The sequence below is a fragment of the Colletes latitarsis genome, chromosome 3 (assembly GCF_051014445.1).
Source record: "Colletes latitarsis isolate SP2378_abdomen chromosome 3, iyColLati1, whole genome shotgun sequence".
Classification (NCBI taxonomy): Eukaryota; Metazoa; Arthropoda; class Insecta; order Hymenoptera; family Colletidae; genus Colletes; species Colletes latitarsis.
The window spans coordinates 37,793,518-37,820,917 of NC_135136.1; the positions used below are offsets into that span (position 1 = coordinate 37,793,518).

The following is a 27,400-nucleotide window of genomic DNA, read 5'->3' on the forward strand; positions in this document are numbered from 1 at the left end:
TGAAAATAGTACATAATATATGTTACTTTGATTCTACAATGTATTCGTCGCGAAATATCTTCTTGCACGTAAATCTAATGATATATTTTAATAAGTAAAGAAAGACTTTGGTTATTTTCGATATCGAAGATACCCAAAGTCGTAAAATCAATTATAAAAGTGAATTTAATTACTGAAAAATATAAAGAACAATCGGAAACTACAAATTTGACACTAATTTCAAGATGAATATAATTACGAGTAAAAGATATTAGAATCATGACTCTACTTTCGATCGACGGTACGATATTTGTCATACTAAAAATCGCGGCGTGCAAAAACATCGCATGCTTAAATAAAACGCGACGCGACGCGACGCGTGCTCATAGCGTGCAGTGAGTGTGGGTATCAAATTGATCCCCCCCGGCCTTGATTATCAGAAAAGCAAGTCACGGTTGAAACTGGTCACTCTACTTCTCTACGTACACCGCCGGGTCCTAGAGAACACACGATTACAAAAGGACCCGACTTAGTACTGAGAAAGGACCTGAATCAAGACCTCTCGACGTCGGTTATGCTCTTTTCCGGATAAAGAGGAGAATAATCCCTCCGCCAAGGCCCCACTTAAGCTGAACCAAGCTGCACCGGGGTTGAAGCGGTTAGAGTTATCAGACCTACTACACAGGTGATCACGTGTTTCATTTCATTAAACAGAGGTGATCGAGCAAAACTCTCTGGTCCTTTCAGTCGAGACATAATCTCGGAAAGCGAGAACCAGAGAACGAGCGAACTAGAGAAACTGATGTATGTACTCGTTATATATTCATTTTAAAATGAGTGTCAAATTTCAAATAATTGAATCTACTATGACATTTGTCATCTTAAAAATCGCGATATGCAAGAAGATTCGAATTTTAAGCAAAAGATCCGAAGATAAAACAATATACATGTGTTACTACTCACGCGGTCATTACACTTGCCAAAGAGAACACGTATACAATCAGTCACCCATGTCGGTTAGGACGTTTCGTCCTAACCGACATGGGGGCTGGAGAAATAAAATTCATATGCAACTCACGGATTCTTACTGTTACTCACAATGGCCCGGCATTGGTCAGCATTGGTCAGTCCTGGTCAGTCCTGGTCAGTCCTGGTCAGTCCTGGTCAGTCCTGGTCAGCCCTGGTCAGCCCTGGTCAGCCCTGGTCAGCCCTGGTCAGCTCAGTTCACTAATGGCCAGAGGTAGGCCCCCGAATTCGCGAGACCCGATCCCCCTGGGAGACCCAGGGGTACTGAGGAAGTACGCTAACAATGATCCTTTATACCTCTTCCTAAGGTGGAAGAGTGGGGAGACGGTGACCAAGTTGACATTTAAAGACAGTTTGGTCTACCGAACAACTATTTCGGTTGGCCCTACCTTTTGGATTCCTGGACCTTTGATCTTGATATCAGCCTCACTGTTGACCATCGATGACCATTACCTAATCGTTGTTGACCAGCGAATAACCAACGACCCATTAAAACCACGACCGAGTCGAAGATTAAAGCCTTCTTACAAGGATCCTCTTAAAATTTAATGCACGATCTTTTTAACATTTTGTTCCATTTAGAAGGAGTGTATCTCAAGACTAGGAAATAAAAAAATAAATATTAATCGGACATCGCGGATAATCGGTACAATAAGACATACAGTAAGGAGCATAAATGATCACAAGTTTTGCATAAATCATTATTTATTACTAGGAATATAAAAGAATAACAAAAAATAAATATTATAATTATTTTTATCACAGTTAGAAGTAATATAAGAAAGTCTTTCGGTAATTAACATCTTGTTGTTTATGAATAATACGAACAATAGATTGACTCAGTTTTGCAGCACGTCTAATATTTGACAATATTTAATATATTATTCATTTTTAATATTTCGTCCATAACCCTTTTGCTTGCAAAACTGCACTGATTCTCTTTGGCATATTTTCTATTAACTTTTTACAATAATCTTGTAAACTACAAGAATTCAAAACACTGTTCTTGAATTCTGTTATGCAAATTTGTGATTGTGATTATGGCATCTTATACCTTAGATAGGTCGGAAAGTAAAAATGCTGGGCAATCGAGACTTGGAATCGTATGCCGATTATCGCGAGGTCGTATTTCAGCTGTTTCTTTTTTACAAGAGCAAGAAGGAAAAGCTCATACTAGCATTCTTTATCGTTTTCCCGAAATTGTGCAAAATGCCGAGCTCACGTACAGGTGACTCGTGCAGTAGTATATGCCTGCTATCCCCATCACTCTGTTAGACGATAAGGAAGTTCGTCGTCACTATTATCGATTTCGATGCACTCAATTATGCCCGATCTGGCCACACTGGGTTAAAGTCTTCTGTGATAAATGATGATGCAACTTAGCTTATAATAGAGTTCCTCATTATAATTCATCAGAATAGAGACAACCACAAAATGCTGATCATCAATCGTCATTAGGTTACTAAAAGGGAAAGATTTCCTTTTTCGTCGACATGCTTCATCGTTTGTTTTTCCATCCGTGTAATGAAGAGGTTCAGTGTGTAAAAAACTGTGCGGACAAGGGCGGCGTTAAATGATCGGTTGCGTTAATTCATCGCGGAAGATTCAAAAACGATGGTCACCATTGGACATTAATAACAAAGATATTCTTCTTCGCATTCGTTCTTCGCGTTTCGCTTATACAGGGTGTTCGGTCACCCCTGGGAAAAATTTTAATGGGGAATTCTAGAGGCCAAAATAAGACGAAAATCAAGAATACCAATTTGTTGATTGAGGCTTCATTAAAAAGTTATTAAAAAATTAAATTGAAAAATCTCAAATCATTCTGGAAAAATTATTTTCGGTTGTGGGGGTCAATTACAATCATTTTTGGTCATTAGACATACCCCCAAAATCCTACTCACTTTCGAGAAAAAAATTCGAATAGGTGTGAAATTTTCCGGCGAAATAAAAAAATTTCAAATCATTCTAAAAAAATTATTTTTAGTTGCGAGGGTCAATTACAAGCATTTTTGGTGAATAGACATACCCTCGAAATCTTGCGCATTTTCGAGAAAAAAATTCAGTACGGTCGGAACTTTAAACGTTAATAACTGTTTAACGAAGCCTTCATCAACAAATTGGTATTCTTGATTTTCGTCTTATTTTGGCCTCTAGAATCCCCCATTAAAATTTTTCCCATGGGTGGCCGAACACCCTGTATAGTTCTTCCATGTCAGATGCACGTTGCCACAGAGCGTAGAATTATGTCAGATGGTGTCGTGATGTATCTGAATAATTATTCAGAGTTTTCTACGCTAATTCGCTGTGAACAAAATGACGATTACGAAACAGCGATGGCTGCATGGGGTTCTCTTTTTGTCTATTTTACTTTCAAACGTCTTAACGTCAATTTATAATCGCGTTTCACGAATCGTTCAATTCGAGTGACGTACGATTGCATTCTGTTTTTACAATTTAACAATTTTACAGTTTTTGTTGTAAAAGTTTAGAGGTTTGACGATCTTGGGGCCAAACGATTGATGTATCGTGTCATTGCGACAGCTTCGGAAACGCTGGTAATTCTGATAGATGACTGGTTCTTAGCAGAAGCGACAGCAAACAAGCTGTTACATCATTTACTAATGGTCCTGACATTGTATGTAATCACAAATAGAAGCAATGGTGACTAGCCATATCGAACGAACTAAGCAGATTATGGCTAATTACGTGTACCTATATACCAAATACAATTTATTGCATCGTTGATTTACTTTTCGAGACAACTGTGTGTATTAATTATTGCATTAGATTTCCAAAAATTTGTCAGGTATCCAGTTTTCGTAGTTAGCTATTCGATTGTCGGTTATTCTAGTCTCACGTTTATTTTTCAAACTCAGTTTGCTCGTCTTCGTTGAGCCACCCTGTATCTCCCGTTCACCCCTATCGAACAATTGCTCGGTCGTTTTCGTTTTCTTTGTTTATTTCTCGGTCTCTCTTCGTCATGCGCGTGCATCGAACCGCCTACTTAACATGGATAATTTTATTTTCTCGGGGATCGGCGCCTGGCGAGCGTGGCTGGTCGTGAAAGCAACAAATTAACCGACGACACTATCGTAGGTCGATACCGAGAGTACGTGCAGTGAATTATAGAGTGTTCGCGCAACCTTTGCGGTGTCCGTTTTAAGCGAGCTGTACAGCGCTACTTAAGCGACCGAGTCCCGTTTCCACGCGTAACAAACGTAATTACGTGTACGCGATGGTAATTGCACCCTGGTACTCTTTATTGTACTTTGGGGCGATCCGATCTTATCGTTGCAAATCGCTGTTAACACTTGAAATATGGAAAACATACAGCCATTAATTCCCTTTCTCTATTTCATTTACTAACTGCACCAACAAAACTATATAATTGAATATTTTACATCGACAAAATTGAAGACCTTGGTGATTTCATAATTTTCTTATAGAAATTTATAATTTACTGACCAATCAACGATAAGAATATTCAAGTTGTTATTAAAATTTATTATAAAAAATTACGTTCAGATAAAGTAAATTTTATGTAATAATGATTTAAATCCAAATCAAGTAAATGTAAAACTTATCGTAAAATTGTTCAGGCTATAGGAAATGTAATATTGTTTAAGGTATTAAAATAATATTTTTTTTTACTCTTATCTATCGCTTTGTTTGCACTCGTAACAGGTACAGTCAAATTTACTATACCAGCGTCCACGCATGAATTGCTTATCGCCAGCGTGCGTAGTCATGCTCAGAAAAAAGCACGTAATCTACTCTAATAGAGTTATTCCAATAGATAACGCGATATTTTTCCAATCATAGTAAACGTTCTCACGGACAACTGTTACCAAGGGAATGAAATTTATTACAAATATGATACGATAGAAATATTCGAAGGAAATGAAATACTTCAATTAGTAAATAAATATTAATTTACAAATGACTCGTGTAAGTGGTGTTTATTTTATTTTAGGATTGAAACTATCTGTGCAATAGTAATGCACAGAATGTATATTTAATTCGATTAAAATTTTAATAACTTTCATCTATCGATGACTGTCGAGTGGTATCATAAATGTATTATTTCGCCGAAAAAAATGAAAAAAAAGATTTCGACCGTGACAGGATTCGAACCTGCAATCTTCGGATCCGAAGTCCGACGCCTTATCCGTTAGGCCACACGGTCTGTTAAGGGTAGCTACCCCAAACATGATAACTCTATGTCAACTGAGACCTCAAATTACTTTCGAACGCAATTATTATACGATTGTTCAGTCCTATTCCACGATTCTCGAACTTACATTTCGAATTCTTCATTTTCCGTAGCTTTTGATTCAATAAAATATTAAAATAAAGTGAACAATAAATACTTCGAACGTAAGTACATTACAATATGAAATTTAATAATTGCTCGAAATATTTGAATATAATTAAAATTCCTTTTGATATCAATCAAGTTGTAGATATGTAGAAAATATTCATGCAGCTTTTATTTTTGTACGCGACGATAGATTGTTATATTTGTGCTCCAAATTTTATAAGAACATCGTAAGGTTCGTTACTCCTGATTAATGCATATTTAAAAGCTGCATTTTATTAATTTTCTTCAATTTTTTTCTTTGTGAGAGATTTGAAAGATTGCTGGAATTGTCTGGCATGTGCGGTAAACGCACTTAGGCGTTTCTTAATGATATGATTTCATTGTGAAGTGAGTGCTCCGCACGGTGGTAGCTGTATAGCTCTTATTTAGTTTTAACAGTATTGAAATTGATTTATCAGGTTTCTGTAACAATTTCTATGGTTGAATTTTCATATTGTATTGTATTATGCAATCTAGTTATCATCTAGTGCTATCATTCGATCTTTACAAATTATCCAGTTCACATATCATTTTTAATTCCATTTATAAGTTTTTATACTTAACCCTTTCGTGCTACTTTTTTCATACACATTAGTCTGGTTCTGTCCACTACAGTCCGTGACAAAAACCACAGTGAACAAGCACAGAGTGTTGTTCAGAGTTTTGAAGCGACAAACCAATGTGTTCACATACCATTTTTGCTTTCATTTATAGGTTTTTAAACTTAGTCCTTTCGTGCTATTTTTGAAATACACATTACACTGTTTTACACAGAGAAATAATAAATGTTTTGATACGACATACCAGAATCATCGTTAAAATTTATCGTAAGAAACCCCCCTATTGTTCGATCGAGGAAGTATTAAATCTTGTTAAAGGAGGCTCGGTGGTTCGTCTTCCCCGATTCAGCCACGAACGGATATAACTACGTCCGAAACGGACTTAATGAAAATAACGACGAAGAGCTAGACACGCGGCAATTATCGTTGAAGCATTCGATGCTGACGACGCCTCCGGCGGCCTGTGCATGCTTCTCGCAGAAACGTAGTGGTCATCGTGGCGCGCAAAAACAATTTCGCATGCAGATATACGCGTTTGATCGACGATAAATACGCGGGGCCCTCTGCGTTGCCCCGTTGCCGGTTTCTTTCGTTCCGATGCGCACACGAAACGGCTAACAGGGATCCTCTCGCGAGATAAATCAAGGCCGCGCAATAAATTCAGAAGAGCACCGGACGTTTTATCCTTCGGTAAATATACTTGATACAGGATGATTTAACAGTTCCCGCCTCGGTGTGTAGCTTGTTAGTTAGACAAATGTTACATTGTCGTTGGCGTTCGCCATCTCGCCTTTGTTCGGACGACAAAAGGGAGACCGATTTTAGCTGAAACGCCGACCTTAGAATTTTTGAGCTCGTGCACGATGTTTAACACTGGATTTACGGAAGCCGTCAATTTGACGGATGTCAGATTCCATATTTAAAATTGCAGAACATGTAAATATTATTTTTTAACAACTTATGTTGAATTTGATTGATGCATTGGCATGAATACATTTAAAAGAAAAATCGTATTTTTAGGTAATCGTCAACATGAAAGGTATCAATAAATATACGTGCTATCAATGCTCGTAAATCTAGTGTTTAAAGAATCGACGAGCAGCGAAGTATTTAGGGCATCGCTGTCAGAGATTTACAGGGTATAGAAGCTCCGTGGTTTCTCTTTTCGGGAATCCGCGGTGACGATAAGAATTCCGAAATCGCGTGGATTCGCAATCGCACGCGCAGCTGAAGTCAAACGAAATTATTCCCGATGTAAGGTAGAACGTGCTCAGAGAATCGCATGCCAACGCGGTATCCCACTATTGTCCAAAAGGCAATTAGCATGCCTCGGTCGACTCTTCTGGAAAGAGGGGTGAATACATTAAACACTCCTCCGGATACTCGTCGATCGTGCGTGGGAGAACGTATTTCTGTGAACGTCCTGCACGCACCCGTACAACATATTTATTTCATAGAGACGTGCCAGCCTAAAACTTTCCACGCGCATACGCTAATGAACCTTTTATATCGCCACTTTGGCGGCAAACGGAACATTTTTCTTCCCACGTCGCAAACGAACTTTTTGCCTTCCCGTGATAGAAAAATTACGTGTTCTTTTTTATCAAAGAAACACATTCCCATTTAACAATGGTACATCTTCGTTAAAAAAACGTCGAAATCTATGCACAAAGTTTCAGTTTAATCGGTGCTACAGTAAGAAAAAGCTCCTTACAGTAGGCAACCATGTACTGAATAGTTGCTTGAAGCAGAATTGTGTAAATAGAATGATTAGTCGTGCAAATTTTGTACACACTAAAACTGATATAATTGAACAATCATTAGAAAGTCTAAAATTATCCTTGCAACGTATTGTAAGTCAATTTACTTTGTTAAAATCCACATTTGTAGTTCCTTGCACATTACATCGTTTGTACTAAAGGGTTTATTCTCATTAATAAATGAATAATAATAACAAATCAGTGAGTCAGTGAGAAAAAGCTCCTTACAGTAGGCAATCACGTACGTAGTTGTTTGGAGCGCAGTTGTTGTTCCCATTCGAGTTTGGCCAACGAGAAATCCGGCGGTCGCGTTTGCATGAAAATAGGCAGTACTATATAACAAATAAAATGGAATACGCATAGAGTGGTGGATAAAGTAAATCGTGAGCGGTTCACCGATGGAACAAAGGGCTATGGTGGGGCCCGGTTAATTTAGATTCCTCCGCGAGTGCAGCGTAAAGGACGTCGAAACGTCCGCGAGCGACGTCGCGCGTTTGAACGTTTACGTGATGGAAGCCCGCAACGGGCTAAAGCGCGTAATTGACGTAACAACGTGCATCATGAACTTTCGCATAGCCGCTGCCCGTTCCCATTTATGGCGTTAACTAACGACGGGTGGCATAACGCGACCAGAAAGGCTGCCATAGCGGCTACTGCGCGATACCCGGGACCGATTGCTCCGGTGAAAGCGGGCCATTGTCTCCGTTCACGGTTGTTTCGAGCGAACAAGTGTTTCCTCGCTCACCGCGACGCATCCGCTCCTCGTGATTTATTCGCGCTTTGTACCCTAGGACCTAGAATCGACCGCGATTAACCCTCGCGCGATAAATCTCCCAACCAGCACGAATCTCTCGAAAATCCTCGCCAAAACCCTCTGAAACGAACCTGAAAACAAGGAACATTTACTACTCGATATAATTAGATCGTGTTTTAAATATCGATGTCGTAAAATTTTCCTCGAACGTTCAACTTTGATGCGTTGAGTAACTTTCGAGGCATTAGTTATTCCGCTGGAACATCGCTTAATTATTCCGATCGATGCGACTTCAGGAACGCAAACATCGCGAAGAAGCTATCGTCTTAGTATCCTTTACCAGTAATTCATGAATCGTGCAAGTAGCCTGCTGTTACCTGATTGATAGGAGATCCACAATGCCTCATCTCACGGAGTTTTCTCATAATTCCTGTAGAATGTTGTCTTTTTTTTTTTTTTGTCCGAGAGAAATATCTTCCTGTTCGTCTCGCGTCTGTTCGAGGGCTTCGCTGCCTTGTAGGTAAACCCTGTTAGTAATGATCGATACCGCAACGTCAAAATGGATTTACTGGATAGACCGGTAATGGACCGCGTAGCGAAACTGCATTTTCTTTTATGACCTACTTGTTTAATATTACAATTCTTGGTAAACGGTTAGCTTCGCTCGTAAATCCTCGAACGCAAATTTCAGGCGCGCCTATTTGCATGAACGTAAAATTTATTGGAAAGTAACGGTGGATTTTTAAAAATATAAAACGCTTCGTTAATTATTTTGTAAAAAAGCGATACATCCAACCGTGACTAGTAAACCAATTCTCGCTGGCCAAATATTGACACTGTCCTTCTTTGTTATTATCATAGGCATGTGTGAATCGCTCCTGGAATTACATATACCTCTTATGAAACGCCCTGTCTATTCATTAAAACGTACACTCATGCATCGTTGACTCATTGATCGTGACTGAAATACGAAAGGTTCCCTTGCAACCTTCGTCAGCGTCCATTTTATAACTGTCACTTGAACTTAACCTGGCTTATTAGAATCGACGTACGCACGCGTACTACTTAATTAAGGTAGATTCTCACTAGCGTTCGAGGGAATCGAGCATCAATTTCGTAACGTTGATTTTCTTGATTGTACAGAGCGTTTTAGAAATATACGGTCGTATTTTAGGGAGTGAATATACACGCTAAAATAGATAATGAATGTACGAAGGAACGTCGTAAAACGACAAATGTCAAAAGTATCATACTTAAGCGCCTGTCGATGATCAAATAACGCCGTATTTTATTAGTTGTCGCGAAGCGTTCACCGTAGCTTTCCATCCTCACATTTTTAAAAATTAACACCTAAGGGAGAAACCTGGCCCGATGCTTGGGCCTAATCCCCCCCTCTTGGATTAAGTATGTCCGGTATGCAGCTGACACGAGAAGTCCACGTTTGCTTCCTGCAAAAAGAACACACCACGTGCATCCTTTTATTGGTTGCATCCGTACGACGTGCACTTCCTGCATAAACGATCGATACGACGGAATGAGTCACGCAATTAAGGCTGGTTATATCTAAAATTTGGTAAAAGATAATAAAAAGTCGAATTTTATTATAGCGTCCATTTTTCTCAGAAATTGTCTCCAGCAATTTCAATCGAATTTAAAATCGAGTTACAACATTTACATGTAAGAAAAGTGGTGTTAATCGCTACATTAATTATTACCGATGTCTTTGATAATTATAAACGCTCAAATTTGTTACGTACAGGACAGTTTAATTGATATGACATTTTATTATCGACTTATTGATCATAATTTAATAAACTCGTTCAAAAATGGTAGATTGAATCTTTATACAGTCAAACAGTATTTAAAAGCGCTTTCTCTGCAACGAAGAACGCAGTAAATATGTATTACGCGTAATCAATTATTCCTTGTGCGTAATTGCCTCGTTGATTGCTTTTATGAGTTGGGTTTATGTATTTTTTATTATAATTCTTACCTGAATATTATTGATTTTTATATTTGCATGTATAAATATTTTAAAAATACGATCGTAAGACTTATTCACCGTTGCAGCAAGATCGTCGTCGTGTAATTAAGATAATGGGTTAATTTCCTTTTGGCGGTGAAGGGACGTTAGCTCCTGTATTAACACAATTTTCGTTAACAGTGTTTTTCTTCTTGTTAGAGGGTTCAGTTATTACCAGAAGTAACGTCGCGTGAAATCGACGCCTTCGTGAAACAATTCTGTGTTTTTCCAACGGGACTGAAGGCGTTTGAAATAACGTTAAATAATGTAAAAGAGAAAAGAAACTTTTAACGAGATACATACATCCGTGGTTGTAAATATATCCTTACACAAATTATGCCTGCACTGTCCCTCGCCATTTTTATATCGATAGTTTAATACGACAAGCAACGTTTATACGAATAAATTTGAAAATTAATTCGATACGCGAATAAATATTTTACAAATTCGTTTTGACAGTTTACAAGCTTTCGAAATCAAAATAAATTTACCGAACGCGCATGACAGTAAGGATTATTAAGAAGCATGAGTCGACGTCTTTTTCTTCCATTTTTAGTCCGTTAGCAAAGATATACGCCCGGACAAGCTAACATCAAGTTTCACAGTTCGGTTTCAAGTTTCATGATTTATAATTTAAGCCACGTGATTGCCAGCAAAGCAAAGAAAACGAAAAGCGTTCAATAAACATGCCAGACAAGTCTTGGAAAGTGTACAAGAAATTCGTTATGTTTACGAAACGTTCAATATCAAATGTATCGAGCGTCGATTTGTGTTTCCAATAAATATTAAAATTTAGTAAATCTTACGATAGTAAAATCTTGTTGAACGTTTAAAGGCACGAAAATATATTTAAAACTTTCTGCAGTAATTTGACAACTGACAATCAAATTCAAAAAGTTGTAAAATAATTGAACGTCACAATAAATATTAAATTAAGATATATGTTGCATTAATTACTTCGAGATTCTGACAATATACAACTAACGGGTCAGACTTATTGTCCGTAACGATTCGCTGGCCTCGCGAATCCGTTTTTACAGCGTGCAACAACATTTATGGTCGTCGCCCAAGCAATAGCTGGTCCCGGGTGCTAATAAAATGCACGCCGAGCGTAAAGTTGCCCTTTGTTCCTCACTGTCATTACGGAAATGAATGCCTCGGAGTCGAATAAGTATTAATTAACCAGTGGTTAGCTTGCGGTCTCCGTTCCAGCCTCGGTTAGGAGAGTATACAAGTCGAAGGAAACCAGCCTTAAAGCCTGATTCACAAGACTTTTCAGGATTACTTAGACAATAAATTAATTAAAAAATGTTCCACGTACTTTACTTTTCGAGTAATGGCTGATACGCAAAGAAAACAAAGAAAATGTTCGAAAAGTCCATTCAAACTATATTGACAAGAATGTGAAAGATGAAAAGTAGAGAATTAAAGATGATATAAATCACTTAGGTTCAAAAGTTGATCTGATCCCTCTGTCTTCGACTGTGGCTACAACGCAAAAACAAATTGAGCAATTTTAGATCGCACGAGCGGACTGAGCAATAAGCGTCGGAATAAGTTGACGTTCCCGTTCGTAGGACTATGCGTCTTGCCCGTCAACGGCTAAAACTTGCTCCTAATTATTTACAAATACGTTAAAATTAAGTAAACGCCGAGTCCAGTCGACCATCCAGAAAAGGGAATCGGCGCGAGTTTTCTCCTTGTTAAAGAAAGATCGTTCCTCGCAGCGAGAGTTCCATCACTCAGTGGCAATTTGAATGATTCATGAGTGCACACGTCACGCATCCGCATGCGCCCCGCTAGAAAAAAAATAAGTTTTCCATTTACAGCGATAGACTTGCGATTTTCATGTAGAAGCTTGTCAATGATTCTTCGCTCCCCGTTGTAAACCAGCGGCCATTGGCGAAGGGGAGCGAAGTCTCGCTCGAAGGGATAGCTTCATGATTTATGGAAGATGCGTCGAGTACCTACCGCGTTGGAATTATTGGCAAGATCCTGATATGTCTTCGTCGTAGTTGTCCTGATTGTAAGACGGTAGTATCTTGGCACGTCAAATAGTCTCACCGGTCATTTGTCTACACGTGATCTCGATGATACACTAACCCACGAGCCACGAAACTTTTAACCGACGATACGTCACGAACGAGAAAACACAATACTCGGTCCCTTCGTTCGTTTCGCCACTTCAAATGTTGGAATGTTCCTCGACTCCTTTTAAATACATTGATACGTAAACCTGATCCTTGCTTCGAAAGTGAAATCGCAATTTCTGTCAATTAAGTTATTATTTTCTACAGTCCCTCGCAACTGTTGCAACAGGGAAAAATTTCAATGGAAACGTGTACCTTATTTGCCGGGAGTTTCGCAACTGAATAACGTGGATGTATTGATTGGCACATCGGTAGATTCGATAACGCCTTCGTCCCGTATCCGGCCACGAATCTAGCCAGCAGCCAGGCTTTCGTGTTCGGCGTCTATAAATTTTTACGTAGTTTAATTGCGCTTAGGGATTATCATGCATCACGCGTACGATAAGTTAATCGTGGAGCCCGATTTTCTGATAAGCAGACGTGTTTCAAATAACGGATGCGAGAAAACAAGTTTCTCGTCTGCCACTTACGTACTCTTTAGATTGTTCAGTTTCAATAGCTTGGAAAATATTAATAAAATATACACAGCTTAGGTATACATTCGCAAGTATGCTTGTTAGTAACGATGGTATCTGGTTTTTCCAAGATATTGTTCGTCTGGCGCGAAATTTTTAAAAACCGGTGGATACCGATCCTTTTTAACGCCCACGTAGAAACCCTGATTGTACGTTACGCGTCTTTTTCTCCCATTTTCACCGTAACGGTACAAACTCGCGTGGAAGACCGAGCGCGCGAGACAGCCTGAACAATTTATGCGTGATAGTTTTCTCAGGTCTAGACTGTTTGTCCGTGGGCTACTTAGGAATGTCTGTATCTTTAGTGAACCTTTCCCTGTGAATACGATCGTCCAGGACCATTCAAGGGACGACGGAGATAACGTGATCCTCCGACCATACAATTGCTTAATTTGTGACCGTACGAAAAGTCTTCGAAACCGGAGTTTGTGGCTCTGCTACCTTTTAATGACATTCAAACGCGTTGCTGGTTTTATTACCCTGTCCCGTTTTATGTCTTTTTCCCATGAGATGATGGAATTTGGTTCCGAGTTAATCAAGGAATAGACAAATTATAATGTCGAGGGGAAGTCGTAAAACAAAAAGACTCTATTAGAAGCAAGAGAAATATTTCTGTCTAAGCGCACGATGTTTATCAAATATTTTCCTAACGAAGTAAATTACAAAAAAAAGATCAGACCGTACAACTACATCAAATTACAGATTTCCAGCAAAAAGCTTAACACAGAGGATCTCTAGTTTAGGCACGTCCCACGCGAATAACTGCATTTCAAACGATAAAAAACCAATGCATTAAGTATTTGCAATATTTATAAGTAAAGGAAAGCGGCTAATAAATCTTTCATGGTTTAGAAAGTTGTCAGGATTCTTGAGAATCCTCGCGATGCATGTATGAATCAGATCAAAGAGTTTCAGACATAGGACAAGAACGTTTACCGAGAAATATTTACAATGAACGAACAGTTCTTGCTTTTAACGTTACACGAGACTCTAAGTATTAATAGTTTCTCTAATGTTGTTTCAGACTGGCATCACAGCTTTGCAAAAGGCAGCTTCGGAAGGCCATTTGGAGGTAGTCCAATTGCTGTTGAAGCATAATGCAGACATCGCTCGCCAAGACAATGTGGTGAGTTGACATCGATTTTTAACTCCTAAAATTAAAAAAATTGCAAAAACAGTCAATGTTCCTGCCCAGAAGGTCGCAATTTTTGACGTTAAAAATTTTCTGTAGGGTTTCTAGTGGATTGTAAAATTCCCACTTTAGAAAATACTGCTTCAATACGTGCCAATGGGGTTTTCGAGCGCTTTGCATTCTTCAAATGCTGCGCGTCTTTTATTGCGACACGTAAACGTTGCCTTCCGTTGTCCAGCCTCGAGCTGGGTGATTTCGATGCGCGACAAAGCGCGATGCTACACTCGGAGCGCGAAATCGTTCTCTGATGCGCCATTATTTCGGCAGTAACGGGACGCACGGGGACGCCTGCTCGCTTTAGCGATTGCAATATTTTCGAAAAGTATGCGTTATAAAGAGCGGTCGTGACGGAGCCGCGGGGTTCGCGTCGGAAAAGCACAACGCGCACGCCAGAAACGCATAAACGCGTTTTTCTTGTTCGCTTTGCGCGACCCTTTACGCGAACGGAACGCGAGAATATACTCACATTGATACGCGTATCTTCGTAATAAGAGCCCGCGGCACCCAGCACGCGGTCCCTGTAAAGAAATAAAAAAGAAAACAGCAGAAAGGAGAAATCGCTACCAAGACCGAGCGAAGACGATGGCAATAAGTTCGCGTTCTTTTATAAGAAACAATTTACGAGAATTTTTGCGCGACCGCATTGGCAGCGGTCTTTTATCACTTTCTCGATGCTGATCCCTCGGGGGCTCGGATTTTATTCGTTTTGCGCCGGCGCTACGCGTTTCGTAATGCCCACGACGTGTTCGTGGCTGTTAACGTAAACGCGACACTCGCTTGGATATAAATCCGAGACGACGTGGCTGTTTGATAGATGCAATTATGTGGAGGAAATAAAGCTACGACGACCGGGAACACGGTCGCCGGTAAATCGACGAAAGTAAACGGGCGAAATCGACGAGAGTGAATTGAGAAATCGAGCGAATTTTCCGTTTTCATCTAATGAATGTTGCAACTGCTAGTACTCCATCGATATTACCATTTGGCGTCTGAACATGTACGTTCAGACTCTGTGTAAATACGGCACTTTCTAGGAGTAAATTTTCTATATTAGTTAGACGAGAATTAATTATAAATGTTACTTATTTAAACTTCCGTTGGATTTTTGGTGATAAAAAGTGTCCACGAAGTGATCGAACGAAGAAAATAACGAGAGCGACAGTACAATGAAATTTCGTATAAGCTCCTTTAGAATCAATTCATTTATGAAGTAGGCCCAATGAATACCTACAAAAAAGTATTAGGCAACATTTCCGTGCAGCGTCAAACAAATTCATTAAACATCAAAAATTTGCCGAAAAAATACATTGAATGTAAGGTCTACTCGTGTACCTCGTCTGTGGTCGCACATCCTGACGCTAATTATCGATAATTAATGGTCGTAGGAATGTTATCTGCAAATTTTCGATTAGAAATACCACAACGTTATTCGTACAACCTACATTCCGTCGAACTCCACCTAATTTCTGACAGTGCGATAACTTTCACCCGCGACAACGATCACGATCGACGTTCATCCGTGAATCTTAATCGCGGTCGATCGTGTCTCGAATGCGACGCGATAATTGTTAAAGAACAGACTGTACCTGCTTGTTCGATCGACACTCGGTTACGAGTCTCGTTAATATCGTATGCAAATCGAATGCAAAATCTTTCTCCGGGTGCTCGGGCCGAGTAAACGTTACACGAACCGTGGTGGTACATAGTTGCTTTCTTGGACGATTATCTTGTCGACTACGCGTTTCGAAAGGTCAGAGTATATACCGATCGATATCGATGCTATCATTACGTCGTAAAATATTTAATGGGCTGTCATTACCGATATTGTATCGCGTTTATTCGGTTTCGCGTTAAGGAACACATCCGTCGATCGGCTCGGCTTACCCTAGTGGACACTTTACCCCGTGATCGTGTCGTTTCGACCGGCAATTTCGCGAACGAAACGCACACACGCGATATAAACGATACGAAAATCACGGTGGGCGTGTGCATTTTGCGTCTTAATGACGAACGGCGATTGATCTTCGAATTTGCCGCGATCCGCGCGACCAGCCGCGAAACGCGGTTAATGTTTTCTTAAACGGTGTTTGCAATCTTTCGTGGGGGAAAAATGTTACACGAAACAGCGCGTCGAAAAAATACAATTAGCCGTAAATATTCGCAGCGGAGCCCTTCGAACCCAGTACACGACGTTTATTCGAATATTTTATTAACAATTAAAACATCGTAAGAAATGAAAATTTCATCACATTTTAAACGTCGTATTTATCTTATTCGAGCAGTCTGTTGGTGTTTCTTCCATATTATTTCGAAGGCTTTCGACTGTTATTTTACGCTAAACAATTTGAATTTTTGTTTTCCTTGCGGTGATGACGCAACGTTTTAACGCAGTAACTACGACCGATTCGGGCTCGATTATAATCCGCGACGCGCGCGGAGCGAGACATCCTCGATTGATTATTATCGCGCCGATAATGATACGTCGTATCGGTCGAATCATTTAATGAGCATCAGGCACGTACTTAAGATGGGAGGAGCGGCCTGCGCCAGGCCGTAAATGTATGGCATTAACCGGCAGAAAATATTTATTCTCTGTCTTCTTCGAGTAGATTCGCGGAATTCGACGGGTACGCGTGTAAGACGAATCGGTTATTTCAGGAAGCACTTGGCGCAAAAAGACGGGGGAATTCATTATTTTTGCGGAGGGTCGAGCACGACTCGCGGGTCTTTGAATTCTTTGGACGAGCCGCGTAAGCGTACGCACGCTAGAAAAAGCAACGGAGCGGTTTCCGTCGAATAAAATTCAAGCTGTGTACGCGGCTCGTCAAGTTAGAAACGATTACCGCGATGGGAAAAGGTTGGGTACAGTTGAATTCCGTCAAGAATAATAATTAGTTAGGCTTAATGAGATTTGCGTACAATCTTTAATTGGTAGTCAACGCTCTCGTACGATTTTTCTCGCGGAGTTTGTTTCGTCCTAAAATTATTGATATTTTTAGGAACCCATGCACCTTCGCTTCCAACTTTTCGTTGCAGTCCCTAACGAGAATTCAACGAGATTCGACGCAGAATTTCGCGCAACGGGGAGTCCTGTACCCCCTGGTCCCTCTATCTCTGTCCCGTTGCAATACGTTTACGATGTTATCCGGTTAAGCGACGTCCCCGATATCTCACGGCATCCGGCGTATTCGCGGCAGCCAAGATGCAAATGTCAAAAGATTCGCGACGAGACAAAAACGAAACGTCGAAGGTAGCTATCGGGGCTCGTGAATCGATTGTCGATAGTGGTAAGAAAAAAAAGAGAAACGCTGGTAACGCTGCCACGAACGGCGGCCATTTTCCTTCTCTCGATGCAGGATATGCATTCTTCGGGACCACGGCGTCTTGGTTTTGTCCACGACCCCTGGGAGACTCTTGAAATTTCGATTATGTCCTTTTTGCACGGCTCCGCGAAAGCCTCGATTTTTCGTTCCCGATAAGAGGAAAAGAAAATCGAAGACTCGCGCGCGACGGAGATTTGAATGCCAGATAGGCGACGTCGTTGAAATGCTCGACGCCGTTCGACAGTCTCTTCCGAGGGATTTACAAGATTTTTGTTGGTAATGCGCGCATCGTTCGATTATTCTTTCCCTTTCTATCTTATTTTTTCTGTCTCTTCGTTTGCCTCGACGGTACGCGCTTTCGTGTATTCTTAACGGGCATCGCGATCTGCCCCCGAGCGACTCCGCGCGCTGATAATTGCTTCATTCGGATGTTTTGAATCGTTTCGTTCAGGGTTATTCGACGCGAAGAAAAGGAAAGTTAGGCCCGACTGCTATTTACGTATTTGCTAACAAAGCCTTTAGAGAATATTATCTCGCTACTTCGATAATTTCCATTGAAACAGTTGGAATATTTCCAACACCGAAACCTGATATAAATTATATCATTGTGTACTTACTACTTCTAAAACTAACGATCAATGTTACGTACCAAATTCCTCGATTGCATTCAAGAAATTGTTCGTGATTGCGTAGAGATCGTTTTTACGTTTCGACGAAATTCCTGTTTCTCAACGAGTGTAGTACTTTTTCCTTGCAATTGTTAATAGGACGCCGAAAGTAAATCGTAGAGCGGCGGAACATTCTTCGAACGCCTCGATATCGCAAGAATTTCATTGAACGAAAATTTATTGGATTCCCAAAAGTGATAAATCGCTTTCTAGCGTACAAGAGAAAGTACTTACACTAATCAGTGTATCTTGGCCGTTAAAGCCGCGGTCGTCTAACGTAACAGACGTCGCAAAAAAATTGGTAATTGCTATTAAGAAGGAACAGCGATAATTTTCTTCCTGTTGCGCGTAAGAATTTACGAGACTGCTTGCTCTACCGACAGCAGTCTTTTGTCACGACCTCGTGGCAGTTTCTTCGGCTTCGTATAAGTTCGCTGGACGCACCGGGACACTATTTTCTTGCTAGCTGTTCCGTCCGTGCTCGGAGACCGCATTCCGCGACTCAAAACGCGGACGACCGTCGTTACTTTTCGCCGTGTAATTGGACAAAATGAAACGCGCGAATCGCGAAACGCCGAACGACAGAATTCTCGAATTCCGTCGCGATATAAATACCTGCTCCATCGATCTTTGTTATTATATATTCTAATTTCTTTAACGATACGTATTGAAACGGTCTATTTCTGTGTGGAGAATCCACAGATCCTCCAACGAATTACACTTTGTACAAAGTTGCCTTTTCCATTACATTAAATATCCGTTTATGCGAATCGGTGAATCAGAAGGACGCGCTCGTGTCTACGCAAACATCCTTGACAGACAAACATAAAGGAGCATCGAAGATTCTTGCGAAACCCCACGTCTCGAGAGCTCTTCAGATCGCGAAAGAGAGAAACCGCCGACTCGAGTCGAATAAACGGTTATTTGCGACGTTTCAATTTTCTCTGATACTCGCAGAATTAAGATTTTAACATTTATTATTAGAATTTTTTTAAATGCATTACAGAATTAATAATTTCACTCTAGAAGGCGAGAACGTGAATTTGTTTCCACGCGTTAATTTTATCTCCTCGTTCAATATATCGTCTCCACTTTTCCCTACAATCTTGTTGCAATAAAGAGGCATTATCGTTGTTATTATTGGAATAGTCGGCTCGATACGACGGAACGAGTTTCTTCTAAATCCCAAGTTATTGGACTGTTTCGGCCACTTAGGTATATTAAGTAGAAATCATTTGCCTTGGTCTCGTCGGTTCGATGTCTTAATTGACCTCAGCCTCGACGGGCGGACGATTTAATTCCCAAAGTACCGTGGACAACGTTGGACGAGGTTTCCAGTGGCTAGAAACCGGCTGGTACAGCGAACGGGCACGAGTTCACGATTACAAAGGGTCCTCGAACGCGTGAACGACGAGGGACGTTTTCCCGCGGAGGCTTCGAGATCACGGCGCGGTTCTCTTCGTCTCATTTGTCACATTTACAACGCCTTATGGCCGGTACGCTTGACCGCGAAAGTCGATCGATTCGTCCCGGTCGAAGCCCGGTTTCCATGTTCGCGACAGAGATTTTCTTTATACGCCTGCGACGCGTGATCCACTTCGGTTTTTCTACGCTTTCGGTTCGAGCGCTCTCCTGATACCACTTATAACGACGCCGGTTCACAGGACTACGCGCGGCGATGTCTAATTAAAAGGGTCGTTTGTGTCAAACTTTTTCACGTCACGACGACGGAAAAGAGTCGAGAAAGTGTACGGGATTGATGTATGGCATTGACACTTTTCTGAATAAATCCCCTCGGTCGACTTCACGGTGGCTGGGTGCCATTTTCCATTGGACACTGGACCATTTTCAGAATTAATAATATATCTGAAAACTGACGTAGAAATTGTGAATTATTTTTAAAACATTCGTGAATCCCTCGGTTTCAATAACATTGACTTCACGGTGGCTGAGTGCCATTTTCCATTGAACATTGGACCATTTTCAAAATTAAATCTGAAGACTGACGTATAGGAAGAAGTAGTAAATTATTTTACGAACATTTCAAACGTGTAGAATGGCTAAACCCCGAAGTCTGAGTATGAATATTTCGCTTTGAAAAAATTTGTAGATTTTAAAATGACCCCATAAACATTTTACCCTAACTTACAGCGGTTAAAAAAATTGTGGGCGTCTTAATGCTTACGATCGGTAGTGTTTACGAGTTAATGAGAACAGAATATGACGTTTATGGTGCCCTCGAGGGTCCAGGGACACTGGGGTCCTGAGAAAAGTTGCAAGTGGCAGTGTCGCGCTTCGAATTATCTTAACGTCACCCTCGTTTGGTTTCGTTTAAACGCGTATTCAATTGAATACCGAGTACCCACGCGAATGGTCGTCGCGATCTCGTGCAGAAACGAACCGAGGCCGCGACACATGAGGTACGCATGTTAAGTAAACCGCGTCTGAAAACACGCGATCGTTCGTCACGACACGTAGCGACGGTAACTCGGAAATTGTCGATCCGCGGTAAAGCCTGAAATTACTAGATCGTAAAAGTTGCTCGGTACCAGCGCGCCGTAGTGCTCTAAATTCACTTACGAGGGCCGGCGTAACAGCGCAAGATCATTGAGCGGTCGAGCAAGAACCCTCGATGCACGAACACGCGTCCATTCGCGAACCATCAGGTTTTGCGCCGCGTATCTCGGAACGTTCTTCTGCGTTCGACTGACTTACGCTTCCGCCATCGAGTCTTCTCATCGAACCACCGTCGAGTGTATTCGAATATATGTAAATGTAAATCTAATGTCCGGTCGGGGCGCAGACTGCTTCGATAATCTTAGCTTATGAGACCCGCAGGCACCGGTCATTTTGAATATATGTCCTCACCAGTGGTTCTCAGGGTGAAAATTAATTAGAAAATGGTAAATAAATATTTCATTTTGTATCATACATATACCTATTTAATGATACTTCTAGTTCAAATAGTAATGTTATTCTATTCGTATCATACGTAGACATAACACTAATTTTATAAAATAGTACATTTATAAACGGTTGTACCTATTCGTTACAGGCAAAGGCGAAAAGCATTTGAACTCTTAAAGATACTTTTAGATCATAGTAATGTTACTCTACTTCGTCCCGGATGTGCTAGTTGGATCCATCGATAAAGCCCAGCTAATAGATCCCGTCTCAGGCGTGACGCTATTAATCATTGAAACAGTCTCTACTTAATCGTTAGTTTATTAGTAGACAATTGGATCGAGCAGATTGTGTTCGACTAATGAATAGCTTCCAAAGCAGGATCTGTTGTACTTACCGATGATTACGACCAGCAGATCCGGAATATTGCTCTTTGTGCTCGAAATAGACACGCTGAAATTCCAAAAAATGAAATTTTGCCCAACTCTGCACACAGCCGTCAATGATATCAACCCTGACAAAATTGAAACGTAATCGACAATCTCGCGAATGGCTGCGCGCAAAAGTGATCAAGATAAAGTCCTCGCGTTAATGCGATTCATAAACGCGTAAATAGAAATTAAACGAAACGCAAATAGTAAACGGAGGGATCGTACGACCACTCGATTTCCTATTTCGCGTAAAAAAAAAGGCACGACGGAAACAGTCTGGCCGTAGCAGCGGCCTTCGAATCGGCCAAAGAACACGGGGCTGCGGGAACGATAAGAAACACGATCTAAACGATGTGTAATCGTTAACTAATGCGAAACGAAACGGGCTCGATACCTTATAAATCGCGCTCGCTGTGCACGAACACGCGAGCGTTGGGTCCGTGAATTCTTTATTGATCGGCGGTTACTCCGCGGCTACCCCCATAAATTGCTTCTGTAAATAGGGTTCAGAGAAATTGTTGTATCTAGCGTGCACTTAATCGTTCGCCTAGCGAAAGTGCAAGTCCGCGGCACGATGTTCGGTGTAACGTTTCGTTGCCTTAATCGGTATTCGCAACCAGATTCACGTGCAAGGAAATGGATACGCGGGAATGTGCGCCGTGCAAGTGCATCCCGAACCTACTTTCTAGCCGGTCGCTTGAATTTTTCTCCAAGATCCGGCGAAAATCTCGATTCCAAGCTCTTAAAACTATGGAGATTCCATGCTTCGAACTCTCGAATGTCTCGAGTGTCTTGAAAGTCTTCAAAGATTTGGTGTTATTTAGCTTATTCTCTGAAACGTTTCTTTCTTGTCTAAAGAAAACAAACGACCCCTCTCACAATTAATCGTATACTTTTACTATCGCAAAAGGAAGAAAATGCGATAATGGATCGATTTCTGTTATAGGTATATTTACCCAAGCAGAACGCAATAATTCTGTTCTTGTCCATAAAGTAGGCTGTTCGTAAGAAAAGTATATCGAAAGGTAAACTAGAGTACACAATAAGAAGCAAAGTGTGCAACCGGAAGTTGCCCAGACCGTATTTTTTCGCTCGAACGAGTTAAATAATGCAATTATTCGATATTGCAATTTCTCTTCGGCTATCAATGATTATTCCGTAGTTGTTTGCCGTATGCTATTTCCGTTTGATCTGATAAAATGGCGGATGTGTATCTGGTTTATGTAGGACGCTCGAACATTTCCCTTAATTTGTTATAAATTGAAAATTGATGACCAGTGTGTACATTGGTATAATACTTCCTTCTTGTATTACATTTCTTGGTAAAACAGTATTTCAATATGTACGCTACGTGTTACAGATTGTAGTCTTCCATCATTGTCGTCATTTGTAAACCAGTTATCTCCGACTTATCCTTAAACTGTCTTGACTAATGAGGATATTAGCATAGACTGCTGTCAACGAACATCTATCATAAATTGTGATATTTCAACTACAGAATTTTAAAAAATTTCTTGATCTTAATAAATCTCGGGACAGTACGTTTTAATTTTCTAATTGCAATAGATTCCAAGCAAAGTCTCGATAGTACAGAGTCCGCGTTATTCGAGTGCACTCTGGTCGACAAACCGATTTCTCTGAGACCACAATTGGAGCGATCGCGAATGAAGCTGCACCGAGCTGGGTGAGAAAAATCAAAGGAGAAAACACTGTCGTAGACGCCGGCGTCGATGCTACTTGCGATTCGCATTTTTCGTGTCGACGTTCGTGTTCGCTGGGGACTACATTCCTGGCGAAGCTCGCCATTCCTACGGCAAAGGGCTTCCCTCGCAAGTTTCTACGGTCGTCCAACGTGTTGCACTTGAATACGTTTACGCGAGCCAAGACGTGAAAGTTCAACAAATCATGATCGCCGGCAAAAAGTGTAATAGACCGTCTTACGTTCGCTTTCACCCGATCAGGGCTACCGATAGTGTTCGCGGCCGTTTCGAACTACGTGTTTATTTGGATCGTCGATAATTTCACGCTTTTGCCACGCTCTGCTATAATTTGAAACGTAACGTGTGCATTAAAGTAATACGATCAATTTGTTTTCTTGTTGGATCTTTTTTTTTTTAAAAAAAAAGAAGGAGAACGTGATAAATAGCACGTTTCACGGTTATTTGAGAAACGAATAGGTGAGGATAATATTTTACGACGCGGATCGAGATTCTTGAAAGATTTCTTGCTTGAAATTAAACGATCGTTTCCTTTCTTTGAGTTTAAAGGTGCATCGGTTATCGAGCTATTTAGCATCTATAATAATATTGGTGTACGTTTTATGTATCGTTAACGTGTACATTTTTGCAAAATTTAATTGCTCACTCTGGCGGTGAGTATCTTCTACCATTCTGGATTACGAGTTGCTTGGTACAACACGTGGTACGAATAATTTAATATTTGATTATTTAGTAGGTGTTTGAACGCCGCTTGTAAACTTCGAATGATTGAGTGAGGATATCATTCTTTAAATATTACTGTTTTTAACAGTGTCAAAAGCACGGTTATTTAAGTATCTATAAATTTCAATTACCTGTCAGTTATCATCGAGATACACGAATTGCATAAAAACGAGGCACGAGTTAATTGGTTATCGTGTAGCAATGAATTCTATTACGAAACTCCGTTATCCGTGGTCCAATTAATTGATAAGACGCCGAAGGAGCGGAAAATCGTAGCGCAGGAAATACCTCTTTTAATTATTGCTATCGTAAAAGCACGTCCGCCTCATTACGTAAATTATTTTGCGTCTTTAGACGGAAAGAAATTAATTATGTTCACGAGACACGATATTGTATTCGCAAACACGGTCGAAGAAAGCCTCTGTAATTAAAATACCAAGCAGTCTCGCGATACGTGTTAATTTTAAACGGATGAAGCACTGTATTCGCGTTGATTTGATGTTGCATTTGGAATCTCGCGTATAAATAAAATTGTAGCTTTGTAATTAGACAGTTTTTAGGCGATTTCGATGCGTAAAGAATTTTCAAATGAACCGACTCGATCAATCTCGCGAAAATATTACGCTCACCGTATCGTATATATTTCAAATAGCTCTTACGCTATTAATCTATGGTTAGAGCAGCGGTAGAACGTGAGAACTGGTCGTCCAGCATCCAGTTGAGCTGGTAAAATTTTTACGTGCCGCGAAACGTTCTTAAAAACATTTGCGAATCGTTTAATATTCATTACTAGGCGTACGGTCAGTCACGGAAGTCTCATCCGATAAATTCCAATGTTACGAATAACACGGGGGTATTAAATTAACTCTCGGTCAAAGCACGAAATAATATTTATTAATAGACTCACGAATGGATTGTTTTATCTTTCGTTCGTTGTTCGAAATTGTTTAATTTCATTTTTCGTTTAATTACAGATCGACAAAACGCTAGCAACAAGCGCTCTAATGAACTGGTTAATTCGCGTTGCATTTTATATTCTATAGAGCACAAAGAAAATAGGCGTTTCCAGATAACGTACGAGATAATATTTATAATAGTCGGTACGTGCGCTCGACCGTCGTCCTTTTCCATGTTGTTGGAATAGGAAGAGTCGTTTAACGATTATATCGGTACACAGAGTTTACGTGTACCGGTAATTAGTTCGTACGTAAAACCGATACGCGCGGATCCTTTGCTCTTGGCAGCTACGTTAAATCGTGTCGGCGACGGTCCAAAGAGCTCGTCTAATAACGAGGTGTCGCCTAAAAGTAAAAACTACGGATTCCCCTCCCCGACTGTAACTCTTCCTGTAATGATACCCTGTCCGTCTAATTACCACGGCCGAGAAATTAGAAAGGAAAAGGTGAATGGCCATCGGGTTTGCGCGAAAGCTTGGACAGCTCTCGGGGCTATGTATATCGTTGCTCTTTTCAGTAAACGTCGATTCAGCATCAATCAGTAACAGCACGGCGCTCGTTAGCCGTGCCTGTAGCAATTCGCGAAACAAAGTCCAGCGAGATAGGAGCCATAAGTCACGGAACAAATGACGTTTCGCTTTTAATGTAGGTCGATGTTACTCGCTGCCTCGGGCCTTTTCTTCGTTAGATGTATCGATCGGACGACAGTTTCCGCTTTTTCCTCCGCGGATGATGAATGGACGCGCGCGATCATGGAATGTCGTGGTTTGACATAATATAGTTGATTAGCATGCTCGGATAGATCAAGGTTAATGACACTTTATTAACCGTTTCCCTTTCGAAGCTCGTTAAACTAGCTGACTAGACGCGAGTGATGGATCTATAAGGTCTCTCATACAATTTAATTTGCGTTTTCGGTTTTACTATCTACGAAACGTGTTACGATTTTTAACGAATCGAGGGGAAAGCAAGGTTGCGGAGTTATAATTGTACGATTCAGATTGGTTTTTTGTTTTTTATTTGTTACTTTTGATCTAGATGAGAATGTTGAATATGTGGAAAAGATAAGTAGTCGATAATGAAAATTCGACGTACGAATCGAAACGTAAATCATTTATGCACGTTGATGTACGTGAAAGGTAGGAAGAAATTAAACTGATTCTAATTTCTGGCTGTAATTCATGCTCTTGCATTCCTATTTTAACTATTTACCGCGTCTTCTACACGGTTAACGGAACATTACCAAGAAAGTCCATTTCCAGGGCTGTAAATTTCATTAGGAGACAGCAGGAAGATAATGCAGCTCATATGCCAATTCGTTTCGCCTATTCGAAATGCCACTCGGCACCTTTTAAGGGCATTATTACACCACACCGTGATTCCGAGCAAACCTCGACTCATTGTGCAGCTCTGGTCTATTGTGTCATAGTGCCTCGTAACTAGCAATCGTGTGGGAAAGAAGAAAAATAGCAACACCAGAAATAGACCGGACTTGGGTGAAGAGGGGCAACCATGATCGCTGATCGTGTGTACTCTTATCGCCAGGTTCACTCGGAAACACAGTGGATTTCGTAATAGTCGTGAATCGTGCAGCAGCCACGTATTATCCATTAAGTATAATAAGCCTCGAGGGCACGCAAAATATACATTTTATTTATTTCACCTACCGTATTCAAGCTTAATCGAAAGCTGACAAAATATCGTAAATATAGAGTACAACTTATAAATAATTAAATCTTACTTTGCACGAGCAATTCAATTTTGTCAGTAAATACGATGTTGGATTATTTTTCATCCATTTTCTTTTCTCAAAAATCTGTAATGCTTATTTTATTTCAGAATATTAATCAGAAATATTTTATTCGTGACGTTTAAATTATTAATAAAATTATGATATCGATATAATTGAAAGATAAAACTGACAATATTGAAATATGTCGAAAATTATGGGGAAAAAAAGTTGCATGACCACGGGGATCCGAACCTGCGACAGCACGAAGGCTCCGCGTGGCTCCATCGGCCGCGACTTGACGCGGAGTAATTGATATCCTCGGATAAGTGATTAATTTTTAATGCAACAAATTGCATCGACGGCTTAATTGAAGGTTGCAAAAAGAATTTGTCAGAAGTGGGATTCGAACCCACGCCCTCAGAGAGGACCAGAAGCCCCAGAAACCCGACGAACGGGCAAGGTAAACCTTGAGTCTGGCGCCTTAGACCGCTCGGCCATCCTGACATTGTGTTTCATTTACAACTTATGAGCCAATGTATTGTATATAGCTTTAAAAATATTTATCGAACATAAACATTTATACTCTATAACACATCCATAACAATTCATCAACGATAAATTGC

At 40.5% G+C, this 27,400-nt stretch overlaps 1 protein-coding gene and 2 non-coding genes across 4 annotated transcripts in view; 1 reads left to right on the forward strand and 2 right to left on the reverse strand.

Moving 5' to 3' along the window:
- The window catches only part of Dgo (ankyrin repeat domain containing protein 6 diego), a 143,535-nt gene that overhangs the window by 73,131 nt on the left and 43,004 nt on the right, over nt 1-27,400 (forward strand). For both annotated transcript variants that reach the window (XM_076762189.1, XM_076762188.1), the window contains exon 4: nt 14,155-14,256. In XM_076762189.1, coding sequence (XP_076618304.1) covers nt 14,155-14,256 — 102 coding nt within the window. The remainder of the gene's footprint in view (nt 1-14,154; nt 14,257-27,400) is intronic.
- Trnar-ucg (transfer RNA arginine (anticodon UCG)) lies at nt 5,122-5,194 on the reverse strand. The gene has a single exon. It is a non-coding gene; the product is annotated as a tRNA-Arg (tRNA).
- Nucleotides 27,166-27,281, reverse strand: Trnal-caa (transfer RNA leucine (anticodon CAA)). Its single transcript has 2 exons — nt 27,244-27,281; nt 27,166-27,210 (listed from the first exon to the last, which is right to left on the reverse strand). It is a non-coding gene; the product is annotated as a tRNA-Leu (tRNA).